Source organism: Odontomachus brunneus, unplaced genomic scaffold, assembly GCF_010583005.1.
Source record: "Odontomachus brunneus isolate Ranch 3 - 2012 unplaced genomic scaffold, Obru_v1 Obru_scaffold_005, whole genome shotgun sequence".
Lineage (NCBI taxonomy): Eukaryota > Metazoa > Arthropoda > Insecta > Hymenoptera > Formicidae > Odontomachus > Odontomachus brunneus.
In genome coordinates, this window is record NW_022639455.1 from 3,982,323 (window position 1) to 4,000,218 (window position 17,896).

Below are 17,896 nucleotides of genomic sequence, written 5' to 3' on the forward strand. Positions count from 1 at the left end.
CCCCCCTCAAGAGAGATCGCAGTGAGCGTGTTTTGGGCTTTAAACTTTGAGTAGGGTCCATTGGAAGTTACAAAGCTTTGGGGCGCGTAAACAAAGATTATGATTGATCTATACGGCGCTCCGAAGCGCTTGCAGCGTCAAATGGATCGTCCTATCTTTTAGCTGGAGTAAAACACCCACAAGGAACAACTTCTTTAATATAACCGAATTTTCTGTTAGCTAATAACCAGATAAAAAACTCGGCTGTAGAAACAAAATTCCCGTAGGAGGTTTCTATTCAATCAATTGTCTCAACCGAGTTTCAATGCAATTGTTCAGATGAGTGTTTTCGATTACCGTAACAAAGATATTATTTCTCGCTAACGGAGTTTTTCGCCTAGTCCCCATTCAGTTGCATGAACTGAAATTTTTTTCCGTGCAGTTCTTGATATCCCCTCCACTTCTTAGTCATTGACACTGCAAAAGAAGTTGATTTCTCTTGCGATCAGTATTGCAACATTAAACTTGCCTGCACTCTATCATCCTGAAAGAGATCTGCTCAACTAAAACCGTAAACAGATACCGTTACGCGCAAGAAAAATCTGGCTTTTCTAGAGTGCCAATGACTGAGGATATTAACAATTGTATATTTTATTAGATATATGCGAACTATTGATATTGAATTCAATCGAATCAGGTGAGATTCAATTTGATTTAATTCGAGTTCTTACTGTTTGAATTCGAATTATTCAAAAATTTCAAATGGCGGAAATTGAAACGCAGATCTGTCATATTCGATTCAAATGGACGGAATTCCATTCAAATCGATTCGACATGGGAAATTCCTGATTCGCGCGTCTCTATGTTTTACACTATCCGGCGGCTGATTGCACGAGCACGTGGAGATTGCAACGTCGTGTTGATGGAGATAGACTGCGCGAGAAAGGGGTAACCGAAGATACTCTACTCGGTGGTCCGTTCGGGTGGGTCTCATCGAGACGGCCTTTCTTTCCGCGAAGACTGACACAGTTTCTTCGAATTCGCGTTAATCGGATTTTCTTCGAGCCGAACGCGCTTCCGTTATTCGATTGAAAACCTGGCAAGAAGAACGAGCGCGAGAGAAACTCGCCGGTGCGAGAACGATGCGAATACCATTCTCGCTCAAGGAAGAAAGGCGCGTCCCTTTTTTCACGGGTGCCTCTGTGCTTCATTGACCACCTTCATAGTTCTTACTTCCTCGCACGCAGAAAAAGAATTAGCCGTAGGAGCTCAAATATAACTGTGGCAATTGAGATGTGTCATTGAAATAGGGACAGCTAATGTCGTTGTTACTGAAGATAAATTTCTAGGGTGACGCGTATAAACCCTCTCCCATATGCAATATACAGTTTTCACGTTATATTTCGCATCTCATATTTCGTTGTATTTCGTATTTCTATGCGGAGCACTATTCGACACTGTCGCATATACACATATGAGTTCAGTGAACTGCAAGGTTAGTTCCTTGCAGAGCTAAATTTTCGGGATTCACGCGCGTAAAATGTTTCAAAATAGCTGCTACCTTTTTCAGCTACTCGAACAAATGCATATTTCTAATTTCAGCTAGTAAATTTGTATCTCACAGCGAATTGTCTATGATAGAACTCTTGGCATTGACAGCGAAATGATAATTTTGCTAAGTTCAAATCGGCTGTTAAGATTTCGCTGACATTACTAAGTGATTTCTTTGCGTACGCCGCCCGCTGACGGCCGTGGACAACAAAGTGACGGTCTCGTGGACGTTGGCAAGTGCGACCGGTGAAATTCCGCGGCAGCCTATTAACAGTTGCTCCGTTTCGCACCGCGTTCCTCGAGGAAGCGTCGCGTCGTATCGTATCGCGTCGCACCGCGTCGCCGAAGGCAAGGAAAGGCTCGTCGACCTGCGCGAAACAAATTACACATCGGTGACGATACGAGGGGAATTTAATAATCCTTTATCTTCCACGAAGACACACAGTCCCGTGGTATCGGTCGTTGCACGCGGAATGAATAAATTATCCAGCGTTGGCCGACCGACCGACCGACCGGCCGGCTGGCTGGCTAGCTGACTGCCTTAAAACGATATTACGGCCGAGACGTGTCAAATCACATATTTGAACTCCTTCTTTACCTCATCTCAAATGCATAGGGTGTGCATTTTACATGCTGCATTTCGCAACGAATAGACGCGACGGAAATATGCGACGTGGCCGGCCGTCGCAGGAGGACGACATAGCGGGATTTATCGCCGGTAGTTTGTTTTGTTTGGGAATTTCAATAATGAGACTATCTGAAATTCAAACGGGGGACCCGTGGTCGTTCTTGGGGCCCCGTGCGCGCACCGGAGGGTACCTCCTCGCGGCTCGTTGCTCATTTTCGTGTTCACTGAACTCGAGCAGCGGCGCGCCGCAGCGTCGATTATGATTAAGTGCGCGCCTTAACGCTTAGTCGCCATCAACGGGTGGTAGGGTGCGCTGGAGGAGGAGAAGGAGGAGGAGGGTGAGGGGGAGAGGCACCGTTTTTCCTTTTAATTTATTATCGCGTTTCGCCTTACTCGATTTACCGGTATAATCGCCGCGGCCACTGTCGCGCGTACTTACACAACGTGTAATCGGGAATAATCGCCCCCGTAATCTATAGTCCGCTGATTAGAGACCGCGGCCACCGCTTTCTTTTCGCTGAGCGCGGATCAGCGCGACGGCCTTTTGTGCTGGCGCCCCAGGCGGTCCCGCGGCTTGATTGTTTTACACTTCAGAGTTCTTACCGAGAGGAAAAGACAGAGAGAGAGAGAGAGAGAAAAAGAAGCGACCGCGAAGTAAGATGAGCGAGTCAAGGGGAGTCATTACGATTTACGAAGTTACCTTGCTCATAATTGATATTGCAGACTCAGTAGATTCACGGAGTGGAAAGTTTGAGGATTCGCAGGTATGTAAACGATGATCCGAACGCGAGGCCGATCAGTTATAATGTTTTGCTGCCTCGTGTTTTATTATCATTCTTCGCAACTATACGTATTTCGCGAAATTAATCCTTTGCGTACAATGTCTGTGAGGTCTGAATAAATATTCGATCGCTCATCAACTTTGACAAAGAAGCCCGAAAAATTTCGAAATAATGCAAATCTGTTTGCAGATTTTGGATTACTATCTTTCTCAGCGAAAGTATATTGAGAGAAAAATATCTAAAAATGCATGATTTGCTTGCAATAAAGAGAGAGTTTATAATAATAAGTAAATAAATAAAATAAAAGATATTCTTTGTGGTGGATACTAATAAAAAATCTTTTCTAATTGCTTTCATAAAAAACAAAATTTAAAAAAATATATATTTTCTTATTTGAAAGATACTTTATATCAATACAAATAAATAAATATGTTGTTAGTACCTATTGCAAATAAATATTTTTTATTTCCTAAATCTTTTTTGTGTATCAGCGTAGTTCAAAGTTGCCCGAGTCAAACAGACGTAAGTTGTATCGTATGTCCCAAAAAATATGATTACACGTAGAGGTAAAAACGTGCCGTGTCGCGTTATTACTACCAACGCAAAATTAATTACGACATGAAAACGAGCTACCTTGGGAGAGGGTTAGAGCACAGCGGGCGATGAACGCTCGATTGGAATGAGCAAAGCGTCACTGAGATTTTATCGAGCGTTATATACACTTATTAGCTAACAGAACGAAACCAATATACTTGCCCGCGCGTCTCTCCAGACGGACGCCTTGCGTGGAGGAGGCGTGCGGGTCACGAAAACACTCTCGACTCACACCTGTTCCCACCGTTTCGGCCGCATGTGTCTCGCGAAAGGGAGAGAAGGACGGCAGGTAGAAGACGTTTAAGAGTCGATGAGAGGCGGCCGCGCGATTTCGGTTCAGCCTTCGATCGAGTTTCCTCCGGTTGGCCTAACAAAAGCGCAGCAGCGCTCCGTCGTTTTGTTACCGACGACAAGTTCCCATGAGTCTATGGCGAACACGATACACCCACGCATCGATTGAGTCCAACTGGGATCTGAAATCACTTGGGAAAGTGAGGCGCGTGTGATATGTGTGCGTCATCGCGTTTCCTCGTCGATGGGTCCTCTCAGTGGGTCTCCACGAGGTGATGGCATGCACGAGGGACGTGAAGAGAGCAGGTGGGCGGGCGGGAACAACAGTTTGACGGTTTTATAATAGTTCTAATGGGAAAGTAAGGCGTGTGCTTATGAAAATTTAATCTTACCGCTAAGCGACTGCGAAACGAAAATTACCTGTCTTATAATTATCGCAGCAGGGGTAGAGTATTACCTCTTGGGTTTTATTGCTCGATCGATGGAGTGTTTTAAACGCGCCCCTTCACGGTTAAATTGAATTGATAGTTACGTGAAAGAATAGAAAAATATAATTCACTTCTCGTGGCCGCGATTATTAATCTCGCCATTTAAACGAGCGTAGGCTTATCATCTTGCCCCGTGATTTTTGCTTCTCGCGATCACGTGACTTTGTCTCGTCGACGAGGTACAATCGCAGACGCTCACGATAACGTCCTTCTTCTCTATTAAGAGGCATTTAACGAAATACATAGCGCGGGGTGTCGAGAATATTTCGTCCATGACCATTGGAGGCGATTCGCGAGAGAGAATTATTTAATCGAAACTCGGATGATCCGATCTAGTGACCTCGATCGTCTCGACGTGTACCACCTATGCGATGATAAAGGAGCGAGCGCGGCGGGAGTCTGCGCAGGACTTCCCACGCGAAGTAAGAGTTTTTAATTATTTCGGTAATTTGTAGTCGATCCGTGGTCAGAAGAGGAGAGAGAGGAAGAGCTCCGGCAGCCTTGCCGACGGGGCCTAAGAGCGGGTAGCAAATAATATTAAGTATAGGTCTCCCTATTTCTCGGTGAGGAGGAAGAGAGATATATGGACCGCGCAGGGACTGTGAGCTCGTACCGGAGCAACACAAGCCCGTAAAACGCGCGCGCGAAACGCAACGGTGCGCCGTTGCAGAAACGAGACGTACAATACGAGCGACCAAACGCGCACACGCACGCACGCTGGAGAACGCATACACACTGAAGGCGATTCGTCCGTGCAGATTCTACGGTATAAAATTAAATGGTGTTCGGTAGGTCTATTTCACTCGGGCAGGTAGCGGCCACCGGTAATTACTACCTACGACTTGGGAGCTCAGAGATAAAATGAAAGGCCCGGACGATTTTCGAAACCGAAATCGCGTCAGTCGTCGGCGCGGCGTTGTAGTTGCCGTTGTGCCTCCCTTTTCTATCTATTCTGCTTCTCTGCCGACGTTCTTCCTCACCTCCCTTTTGCGAGTCGTGCGTTCGATGGCGGTGCCGCTGTGCTTCGCAATCTGCGATGATTGGCGAGATAAAGGCGGATAATAAAAAGGAATAATTCACGTTCGCTTTTTATTAGCGCGCGCGGAGAAAATAGGGAGAGAAAAAGGGAGAGAAAAAGAGAGAGAGAGAGAGAGAGAGAGAGAGAGAGAGAGAGAGAGAGAGAGAGAGAGAGATCGCATCCGCGCGTAATCAGTTTTAGAAAATTATTACGTAGGCCCGTATTTTATACGAGTCTCTCCTTTTTCCTTCCATATTGGTGCATCGATTACCCGGCTCGGGCTCGTTCGTCGCATGCTATTTAAAGTAACACGGGTTACTTAGCGTATTTAAATGGAAAATTTTTATAGTCCGCGCTGCACCGCGCTTTCCAATTAGCGTTAGCATCTAATGATAAGATACGAGGCCGCCTTCGTTCGTGCGTCCCGCTGCGACAGTACGGTAGCAGGTTCGCAATTAAGATATTAAGAACACTTCTTCCGCGGATTTACATAATCATAGCCGGCTGTAATTACGTATTTACATAATTACATATATACCACGCGTCCATTTTCCCCGCTTACGTTTACCCCGCGCTAATGAGATCGACGATAACAATCGACTTGCACGACCCCACCTTCCACACTTACCCGCTCTTCAAATCGGTTTATCATCCTCGAGTTAAGTAGCGATGACTACCAGTTTGTCGGATCGACACCGGTGCGACATCCGAGTCCCCTCTTATTTTTTCTTGAGTTGCCTTGTCGTTGATCGACAAGCGCTACCGACGACATTACAGCCAAAAAATACAATTTCATTCTTAGCGGAATCCTCTGAAAATCCTGGAGGATTTTATTCTTATATATGGCCTTAAGAAGATTCTTCTAAAACTAAAAGAGAAATATTCTATAAGCAGAATATTCTTAAAGTTAGAGAAATTTTATCTTTTGTTTACAGTACAAATCTTGTTCTTAATAGAAATTTCTTCCACTCTAAAGAAGAAATATTTAAAAAATGAGAAATATATATTCGATGTATTACGAGTTCTCTCTTTGGACGTAAAACAATCGCGCAAGAGACTTCGACGAAGAAACATCACAGTCTTCATAGGAAATTTTACTTTTTCATTATTCATTGACTCGTTCATTGTAAAATCGAGGTGCAACGAGGAGGAATACGCGGCGCAGGATCCCGCGCGATAATTGCCGCTCGTGAAAGGAAAATCGGCTTCTTTTCGAAAGCGACGCGCACGGTTTTCGCGAGCGCGGCTCGACGAGTGAATTTCCTCGGAAGTGGGCAGAACAAAGGAGTGGAGGAAGACACGAAGGAGAGGACACGCTAGAGTCGTTCCTCAGTATGCGTTTCGCGGGCGTTTTTTTCGGCCGTCCGTCCGTCCGTCCGTCCGAGCGAATTATTCGTACTAGCCGCGGTGGAGTTCCACGAGAAGTGTATAAAAGTAGGCGCACCGAGGTATGGCTCGCTGCACCTTGGCTATGCGGAAAGGAAAGGCTCTTCTCCGGCGAACCGAGCGGCAGCGCGAGCACTCACGCACGCACACACATGCACACACACATACATTACACCCACCTACGGACACACACACGTGCGCGCGCGCGCACGCTCACTCGGACGCGTTCACCGAAGGACGTCTCCTTTGCTCGTCTCCCGTACACGTAGCCGCATACATACACCACGTGCATGTGCACGCGCACACGCACGTGGAGCGGAGAGCGTTGTAACAGGTTACGAAGGTGTATACGCGCTGACGGCCACGGTAACACACCCGCGATGGGGATAAAATGCCCGTAAAACACTCCGCTGCACGTACCAGGTGTCCAGAAATCAATCTCGCAGCCTGAGCTGGACCTCGTGTTCTGATCATCGTGGGAACGACGGGAAAGTCAAGCCTCTCCTCGGGAAGTGTTCCGTGCGGTCGCGTCGTCGAAAGCGCGATGCTGATTGAAAATTAAAGATCACCTTTTTCGTATCGAGAAGATCTGATCAAAGAGCAAAGTGCGCTCGCGCGCGCACCAACTCACACACACGCGATATTATTATAATGCACCGCGCGTAACGTATGGTTAGAAAGGGATGAACTTTCAACCTAATAACCGCGAAAGAGCCGAGTGTCGCTGCGAAAGAGACGAAAGAAGTGATCACTGCGAAGTTTGAAGGCGCGGCGCAGGATGGGGAAGTGGTCGCTAATACGAGGTGTCCACCCTTTATTACACCTCGACAGCCCCGGGGAACTTCAATTATCGCTGGGTGGCGGTCGACTGCGGCCATGTGGGAAAACGCTAGACTAGACGGAGAAAGAGAGACACACGCAGACACTCGACACTGGGTCGCGCCTCTCTTCAACTGGTGAACGTAGTCAGAGTCGCGAAAGCCGTCGTCGTGATTGAATTCCGGTGATTGAACTCAAGCTCAAGACAGAACGCGTTTCTCACGTTTTCGAATAAGTGTAATTGAGTAAAAGTTCGCTGAAGAAAGAGAGAGAGCTCACACGAGGGGAGTAAAACTTGCCTTTTTCGAATACTGCATGAAATTATTTAACGAAATTATCTAACATTTATTCCTCCGACTAAATAGCGTTACCGTTAAATATATCCCAATATTTATTATCATTACATCGCATGATATTATCCATATATTCCGAGTTGTATATTCTAAAAGATAACGATATTACGTGTATATTCTAAAAGGTAACGATACACTGTTACACTAGTCGTTATGTAACGTTATTAACGTAAGTGATATTAGCATATCTTTCTACTGTGCAAAAAATAGTACCGAAGTCATTAGCATGTTATCGGATGTATTTACGTTGCGCCTTCTAGCCCAGTGTCGAAATTTCATTGGATATTCACGTCGCGTCCACGAGCGATTCCCTCGAAGGTATCTCCCGTCGAGAGAAAGAGCAAGGGAGAGACTCGCGAGCGCCCATCCGCGGCTCCATCGAAGAGGCTCTTCCGCGTCGGCTCGCTTAAAGTATCTCCGGCAATTTCTCGCCGGCACGTGAGCGGACTGTGCAAAGTTTGCGGAGCGCACGTTGCTCTCTCGCGGCCCAGGATCCTCCACGGCCGGCCGTAGGACCCCGCACGGAGGCAGGAGGTTACCGGCGAAGCGAGAGAGCCTCCAGAATAAGTATGCTCAGCTAATAAAACTCCGCGTGCCGGCGTTCGCTTTCCAAATAAACGCACCTCTACGCGCGGAAACGCTCGTACTGCAGGATTTATCGTCGTCGTCGTCGTCATCATCGTCGTAAACGGGCGACGGGAAACGCGACGACGACGTCGACGTCGTCGCTGGGAAGCCAAAGAGAAAGAAAGAGAGAGAGAGAGAGAGAGAGAGAGAGTCGGAGTCGTGACCAATTTCCAAACAAGTAAAAAGCATCAGACAGTATCAATAGAAGTACATCACGTCACAAAGTGATAATTATTGCTATTGGCGGACAGGTCGGGTTAACGCAGAGATAAATCGACATTATTTTTACGGCGACATTATTTTTACGGCGTTAACGAGGGGATACTCAGGCGGAGATTGTATACGCGAGGTCGCCTTCGCAGCCACTGTTCGATCGTAAAGCGCCAAGTGCTCACTGAAATTCGCTGAAAGCATGGACTGAGCGCACAGACCATTCGGTGAAATGAGAGAGGTTCATAAAGCGGATTACCATGCACTGTGTATAATCACCTTCTTCGGTCATTTTCCGATTTATTCGACACATGCCGAATCGTGGAGCTCACGGCTGCTCGACGCCACGATCCGCTGAAATGTCACTCGCGAGATCGGCCTTATATAACGTAGAAGGAAGCGCGTTATGGAAAAGCAAAGGCCAGCAGACGATCCTTTGCGCTTTCTACCTTCGATCTTACTCTTACGGGTAATTACGTGGGCTCGTGCATGCACACGAACGGCATACACATACACACACATACGCACGCACGAGTGTGTGCCTACCCGCACACGCACCGGCGCGTGATCGACCTGCGATCGCGCAGGTACACTTTGCGATCCCGTATTTCCAGTCGCGTCTATCTCTTTGCAAATGTACGCAACACTGTTACAAGATCGATTTTTTTTTAAACAGCGTTCTCATACGGGTTACCTCTCACTCGCGTATACACAAAAAGGTATTATTTTACAGCTAAGAGAAGCGATTACTCGGTTTACTTTGATCCTTTTATTGCTGCTTCGTTAGTTTCAACAAAGAATACCTTCTTGATAACAGTCTGAAAATATACTCGTCACAAATTCTAGAGAAATTCATTATCATGGACTCAAAAGAAGAATTTATTCTCTTTACTCTTAAGAATAAAAGAAGAATTTATTCTCTTTTCTCTTAAGAATAAAATTGTAGAAGAAACAGTTGATTTGTCTCTATAAGCAAATCGAACTTTGGCTTTAATTTAACATTCTTGATTGAAACACTGAACTTACTAGGATGATAAACTTTTTCCTTCACGTACAATCATATTTTTTGGGACATGCAATACAATTTGGATCTGTCAGATTCGAACAATTTTGAACTATTTTAACTTTGTTGGAAATCAGTATCCCTGGACATATTTTTTCCAGAAATCTAGAAAAGTCTTAAAAGCATGATAAAATAAAAAACAGATTTGCGTTATTTCGAAATTTTCCCGGATTTTTTACGAAAGTTGGTGAGGGACCATTCTTTCGAGTCTCTCAGACTTAACATTGCACGCAGAGGATTATAGTAGATTTGCGAATATGAAAAAACTTACGAAATACTTGAAACAAGTAAAATTTACTGTAGTATGGGTTTCTCTGTATATACTGTGTTATTTTCTCGGCACAACGAAGCGTCAAATAAAAATTCTGCTAAAACTCGTTTGAGATTAACAAAGAAACTCGCAATTGCACGAATTATTCTGTCTCGTTGAGATATAACTCATCGGACACTCCTTACTTTCATCGGCTAATTTTTCGGAATTCGCGAACGCTTCGGCATTCCTCGGGTCGGGACGGTATTGGCTCCAGATTACCCGAAGAAGTTTGACGAAAATTAAAAAATACGACGGCTCTCGTTCACTTAATTCCGCTCGCTCACTTTGCACACGCGCGCCTCTGTTATTCGAATCACCTCTTATTAAAAGTCCTCGAACGAACCGAACCGTCGCAGGTAAGGATTGTGCATGTGTGAGAACGAAGTAAACCGTGTCTACGTAGAATGTGCGATGCGTATCGCGCGTAACGGCACGTCGTATTGGCGCGGCGAACTCGAAAATTGCCCGGCCGCGGTCGTTTCGAAACCTGCCCGATTTCTTTCCCGAGATTGGCCCGAAGCTGCTGCCGCTACTGCTGCTGCATTCGGTGCGTTCGCCCGAGGCCTCCGTCTCTCTTTCGAGATATTAACACGAGACTTCCGTTTCCACGATACGCAATAACGAACTGTAACCCGAGGCTGCTCAGGTCTCCGCGCTCGCCGGCACAAGTGTGCGGACCGAATTTTACGAGAAGATCTCTTTCTCTGTCTTTTTTTCTCTTTCGCAACGCATATTTTCCCCTTCCCGTTAATTACTTTCGGTTCGTTTTCCACGATTTACGTAATAGCGCAATGCTCGACGAGTCGTTACGCAATTGAGCGCCTTCTGAACTTCGTTTCTTCGTTACTTTTCTTTTTCTTCGTTACTTTTTTTCACTTAAAGCGTCAACTTTAGAGATTTCTACCTGACATTTGAGCCCGTCATATGAATAATTATTACTTGAAACTCGTCTCTGATGAGATATTCAGATTTCAATTCAGAGTTAGGTAAGAATCGTTCACAGTTGAATCGCGATTATAGATATAAATATCACATATGTTGTAATTCAACTGAAAAGCTTGGAAATTGAACTCTGAATACAAATCCGAGTATCTCACGTGAAACAAGTTTCAGCTGATGACTGTTGATACGGGTCTTGGACGTCTTCTCGACATGTTGCGCAATCGCGCTTTGTTCGTTGCAGCGATTGTATCGACAGGAGCATGACTAAAATTTTATGCAATTGTTGAAGATATCATCATTCGCTGTTGCAGGCGACAACCGCGAGCGGATACTTCGAGGTGCAGATCCTCTCGCTGTCGAACAACAGGGGCACCCTGGTAGACGGTAGGTGTTGCGGCGGGGGAGACGGGGGAGGAGGGTTCCCGCCGTGCACGAAGCCCTGCTCGACGGCTTTTTGGCTCTGTCTCAAGGAGTATCAGTCGAATGTCACTGCCATCGGCACCTGCAGCTTCGGCAACGTATCTAGTCACGCCCTCGGCCCGAATAGCTTCACCTTCGCCGAACCTGTCACCCTGCAACTACCCTTCACCTTCCGATGGACGGTAAGTCGTGTCTCTTGATGAGGTATTACGATAAGCTACATCTACACAAAAAGAGTATTATAGTTTCTTTTTTCCCTTTTAAATCTACAGATTGACACGAATGATCTCATGAATTATCTAGATATCTATTTATCTATTTTAAATATATTATACACTCCACGACTTCTTCTATTTTAGTTTAAAGTGGCAACTTTTATTGCAATCAGTTCGATTGTCTTTTACTTTTGACACAATTTTAGTCTTCTGTGATTGCTCGCCAAAGTACTGTTGTTTTAACCTTTGTTTTTAATTATTTCAATTTTGTTACTATGCTCATCGGTATATTTCGATATATTTGCTCTCTTAGACGCTACATTAAATTTTCAATCATTCAGGCACTAGGAATTTATGATACGACCTTACACTGTTGGACAATAATCACAGTAATTTTCATTACATTTTCGTTCTACGCAAAATTGTCGTATATTTGTAAGACAAGCGTCGACTTTTTAACATATTGAAGCAACTCCAAATAACAGGACTGAAACGTATATTTATTTTAATGCGATTTTCACAAGTTGACTTTGAGAAGTCTTGCTACGAATCCCGAACAAATGTCGCGAACTAAGCATTTTTAAAAATAAAAATATGCCGACACACTCAAGCGAAATGTGTCTTCTACGAGAGAAGATATCTGAATCAACCTAATATCGCGTTGCAATAAGGACCTTGCAAATGCACCTTACACCGTACAATCGTACAAGTCTTAATTACACTCGAATCAGCAAACCTCGTATCGCGCTCTTGTTTACCGCGACGTATACTCTTTTCGTGTACCGTATTCGCCGGCGCTATTCGCTTAATACGGAAATCGCGTACAATGTCAACGTGAGACAAGAATCAGACGCTCACATTTGACGCCTAAGTAAGCGCGTTGAGAGAGGATACGGGCCAAAGGCATTCCGAGAGAGAGAAAGAGAAAGAACGAGCAGTCGAGTGCCAAAACGTCTTGTACGAGCGCAGGCACCTAATATCCGTGAGAACGCACCGCAGCCGACTCCGAAAATCCCAGCCAACCGCCGTTACACGAGGCGAGGGACGACGCGCTTAATTTGATGTCGCGCGATTAATAACGCCGATGTGCGCGCGGCGGGGCCCGTAATTTTGTTTGGTCACCGGCACAATGGCCGTCGCCGGCCACGAAAGGCGGACGGACGGCGATGAAGACGTAACGAGGGGACGACACATTCGGACTCGAATCGGCCGCACGAATCATTTATCATCGACGCCGTGACACTATGCCGAGAGAGCGTCTCATTAGCGACGCCGCCCCCGGGGGTCGGCCGTGTATGCGCGCATATTCGTGTACGTATGTGCGTGTCTATCGGCGTTCCCGCTTCGAGCTTCCCATTCTCGAAATCGTCGAAAGCCGGCCGAGTGAATCGCGAGCGCCGCCGTTCTTTCGCAACGACGATGTTAACGACCGAGGCGGCGGTGGTAAAAGCGCTCACAACTTTTCGCTTTATATATATATATATATATATATATATATATATATATATATATATGTATGTATATCGTGAATTTCTCGGCCCGATTCCTTTGTCGACGCGAGGCGTCCAAGAGATTCTCGGATCGCGCGGGGTTTCCGGTCCGCTGGTTTCTCCCATCCGCGGAGCAGTTGCGTAGAATTCCAGTTTGGTTCCAGCCGCTTGGGGCACGACTCCTCGTCGCGCTCCTCCTTCTCTCTGTTCCTCTCGCTCTTTTTCTCTCCCCTTGAATTCCCCTGCTTCGCCTCTCCTCTCTCCCCCCTCTGCTCGTCTTTTCGCGCGGCGAATTTTTACGATCGTTCACCCATGTTGAAGTTGGCCTCTGCCGCCACTTCTTCCGTAGTTATGAATCAGTTCGGTCGGCCGTGAACGACCGGCGATTTTATGCGCGAATTTTGTACACCCGGTATCTGGAGAAAATTGCAGCCGCGGAGAGCACCGCGTCCCGCGCGCGCGGTTGTTAATCGCGATTCGTTTCCCACATTCTTCACCGACGGGATAGTAGTCCCGCGTGTAAATCTCGCTCGGAGTCGAGCGAGCAAGGATCGGACGGATGAAGAAGAAAAAGAAGTACAAGAGGGTGCAACACTTCAAGGAAGTGTACCTCTGGAGTTCCTCTAGTCAGAGTTAGGGCAAAGCACGATGATTCCTGATTGGTCCGTGTCCTGTCCGCCATTTGTAGGGATGATATGAGTGGGAATAAGGGAGAAACACTAGTAAGAGAGAGGCAAAAACTTTTTAAGACTGAAATGACGAAGCAAGCTGCAGCTTCTCTCTCACTCATCTCCCCCCTACAAATGGTGGTCAATGTCCTAAATATGGCTTGAGGAACTCTGGGTATCCCTATTTCGACGTCGAGTGTTTATCATGTTATCTTTACAACATCGACATATTGTAAACCTCGTGACGCTACGAAACAGTCGTGCAGTTCGCTGTCGCACACGCAGCACGACTCGTCAGGAAAGTCCCGTCCTTTTCGGGGCTCTGAAGAGCCCGCGCACTTGTGTCTCTCCGCCGAGGCAAGCAACGTCAGTACCTAATTAGTAGCGCGCCCACCACCTACCGTTCATCGTTGTCGTCGTCGTCGTCGTCGTCGTCGTCGTCGTCCGACGTAATTACGGCATAATATACGAGCGATTTCGAGGGGGCCCCAAACAGTCCTCGAGAGACTCGCTGGAGTGCGCACGAGGCGTGCCCTCGCGAGAGCGCGCGTACACACAGGGGACCTGTGTCGAGAGTGCCTTCTTCAGACGACGGTTCGGTGGGTGCCTGACGGGCCTCGAAGGGCACCGCGTTTGTTTGACACGCATTCCCGCAAGTCGAGCCGAGCGGTCCCAAAGCGCAGCCGTGTTGTGCTCACCCACCTATCTCACCTGCCTACACGCGCGTATCGTGGGTTGTTTGAAGAGCGCCACGCACAGCTAACGTTTTCTGTTTGTATATTTCATAACTCGCTCGCGAGTATCCTCCGAGAAAAGATAAAGAGGAGGAGGAGGGCCCAGCGCGACAAAGGACTGCGGGCCCTGTTTTTCCTTCTCTCACTCTCTCGATCTCTTTCTCTCTTCGTTCTCTCCTACGTTCGGTCTCTCTCTTGAAGGATCACCGCGAGGGACATAAACGGAAACGTTTAAATTGCTTCCTTTCCGCGAAGGGTTCCTCCACGATCCGCCCGCGCGCGAGCTACCTTCGATCGTTTAGCGCTTCGCCGGTCTAATTCAATTATGGTGCCGCGGGTGCGTAATAAAAAGGAGCGTATAGTATGTGGGAAGCGTACACGTGGGTGCGCGAGAGAGTGTGGGCTCGTTCGTTGTGCGCGACGATGAATAAGGCGCGAAGGGGAGGCGCGGGGGTGGGATAAGGGGGCCGCCCGGAGATAAAAGCCCGGATGCCTCGGTATCTGACCAGCGCGTTCGCCGCGCCACGTGTAATAACTGTGGAGCCATTTTCGCGCAGCGCGTCTGCCGCCACCTCGAAAAACGGTAAACGCGCCTGACTTTCATCGCCGCCGCGGATAATGCCGTCATTATCGTCTCCGCTGATTGAATACGGTACGTATAATCTCGCCGTCGCTGCCTGTACGTCGGAGTGAGCGGCGGGTGCACTCGCGCTACCGAATGCCACCTGTGTTTCAGCGACTGACTCGAGAACACTCGAGAGAGCCACCTTCTCGACGATAGAAATCTCCTGGCCGATTCTCGACGACGAGGCTAAACAACGGATCGCACCGATAGCTCGATCGCGCACGAAGATGTTGCTTAGACGTTCACATACGGTATTATATCGTACGTATCGCTATTGAAGATCGTGAAACAGCATCCTATAATGATTCCTTCGCGGTTGAGCGAACGGTCGTCACACATGCATTGTCGCGAGAATCAAGTGTGCGCAACATAGTTCAAAATCGTCCGAAACTCGTCGCCTCGCAGTAAATTGAATCGTCCAATTCTATTAGACATACAGGATAGATGGAGAGAAACGTGCGAAACTATTTATATATTTATTTATAAGGATATAATTTTTCACATCTCGTGTTACACATCGCCGAGACAGTGAGGGAATCTCTCTCTCTTCTTTCACTGCCTGTGCACGTGTGTAACTTTCGATAAGTTACACACGCGGATATCGCCCGCGATCTCGCAGGAGTTTTCTAATAGCGACCTAGTTTACGCGAACGTGATGCCGCGATAGTCCCGGCCGCCAGCGTCAAACGTTGTAATCGTCGTCGACTTTCCCCGCTTCTAATTTCAATACTGATGTTAGGAGGAATACAGGGAGGGGAGTAAGCGTCCCTCTCTATTTCTTTCCCTCTGTATTCTCTCTCTCTCTCTCTCTCTCTCTCTCTCTCTCTCTCTCTCTCTCTCTTCCCTTCCCTCTCCCTCTTCTTCGATCTATCTTTCTCTTTCCCTCCGGTAGTGGCATAATAGCACGAGAAGCGATCGGCGAGATGAGAGTACGGCGGAGCTTTTGCACAATCCCTCTCGATGCTATATGCATCTTCGAACAGGCACGTTTCGCGTCTCCTTTCTCCGACTCGGCGTCCTTTCCTCTCGCCCTTCTCGCTCCTCACCGTCGCAGCCGCGATCCTCTTCCTCCTGTCTCTCCCTCTCTCTGATCCTCTCGCCGTCGTGTCCTCTCCGTTTCTCTCTATCTCTCTGTCTCTTCTCTCGATTGATCCGCCGATCCTTTTCGATAATTTCTCTCCCCCGGCTCAGTTCGACTAATGCCAATGCGCTCCGCGAACCTGAGCGTACGATTCATGCAACGACGCGTCGCATATATACGCGACCTGTTCGCTGCGCTTTGTATGCACCGGCACGCACGACCGGCCACTATGTCGACGCGTCGGAACACATATAGACCCGCGCATAATGTCTCCAATCTGGGCGCCACTATGAATGGCGGGAGACGTCACGAGACGCCGCCGGAATCCACGTGGACGCTGCGAAGAATTGTCGTTCGAGGCCAACGTAATATATCTACTTGCTCGAGTGAACATTTAAGGCAAAACTACCAATTCCCGGTCACGTACCTAATCCTGGACATTACTATTAAGACGTACTATTTTGGTCTTTAAATACGAATATTTATGCTTTCAAAACGTGGAATATATATGTGTATATATACACGTGCAGTTCACGTTCACCTTTGCACAAGCCACGCCCACGCATACTCGCAGAACATATCTTTAAATATTTAAAGTATTATGCCAAGTGAATAATATGAAGCAATACTTTAGTGTTTTATTATACAATTATTAATCGATAACATTTATCGTCTTGCGCAAATAAAAGAAAACATTAAGTTTGTGCAGTTTCGTTTAGTATATATGTGATATTATATTATATAGAGTGTCCCATTGTATTTGAATGTATTTGTATTTGAAGCAGAACTATAACCAAAACAATAATAATGTCTAGGATTAGACCCGGGCATTGACACTCTTACCTGGCGCGCTTGAGTTTGACGAGTTTTCGCGAATTCAGTTTCGCCAGGGGAATTACTCAACATTCCCTACGCGTCGACGCGCGCTCGTTTATAATATACGATGATCGCGTCGATCCTAATCGACGTTAGATGCATTTCTACGCTCTCGCGTGATCTCACTATTAGACTTTGACCGCGGAGATTGCTTCTCGAGCGCGACTGCACCGGCTGCGCGATACTTGGACGGGAACAAAAAGGAGGAAAGCCTGCCTCCGGATTGAGTCGGAAACCGTGTCCGTAGCACGTTTAATCTCCTTTCTCCGGGCACGTGATTAATTCCGACAATCGTAGTTTCGATAATAGACGTATAATGATAAACGATGTTCGGCCGAGCGGCATTCATCATGACGGGCGGCGGCGGCAACGAAAGAGGAACGGAGAACGAAAATGAAGGAGCCCGTTCGAAGACGCGTCGCGCGGAACGCCGCGGGGATCGACGTGAGTCAGGGACGAACAGGTGTACATCCGCGTCTCGAAAACAGGCAGCGCGCACAGTCTCGTGAACGTTTTCCATTCCCATCGATATCCACCTTGCTCTGTGCCGGCGGCGGCGCGTCACAAAACTACCGTTTTCCCTCGCAGCTATATCGATTCTCCGGCTTTCTTGCGTTACTTCATTCTTCTTCTCTGATACGGGTTCGAATATAAATTCGAGAGACCGCCTCTTTCGCGTGCCTCTGCCGAAGACAGTCGTCAGCGCTCTTACCAGGCGGATTTACATGGAAAAAAGTTAACTA

General features: G+C 47.2%; 1 protein-coding gene across 1 annotated transcript in view; it reads left to right on the forward strand.

The window, feature by feature from the left end:
• The window catches only part of LOC116849280 (protein jagged-1), a 56,887-nt gene that overhangs the window by 12,807 nt on the left and 26,184 nt on the right, over positions 1-17,896 (forward strand). Inside the window, exon 2 of the mRNA XM_032826267.1 lies at positions 11,356-11,646. Within this exon, the coding sequence (XP_032682158.1) occupies positions 11,356-11,646 (291 nt within the window). The remainder of the gene's footprint in view (positions 1-11,355; positions 11,647-17,896) is intronic.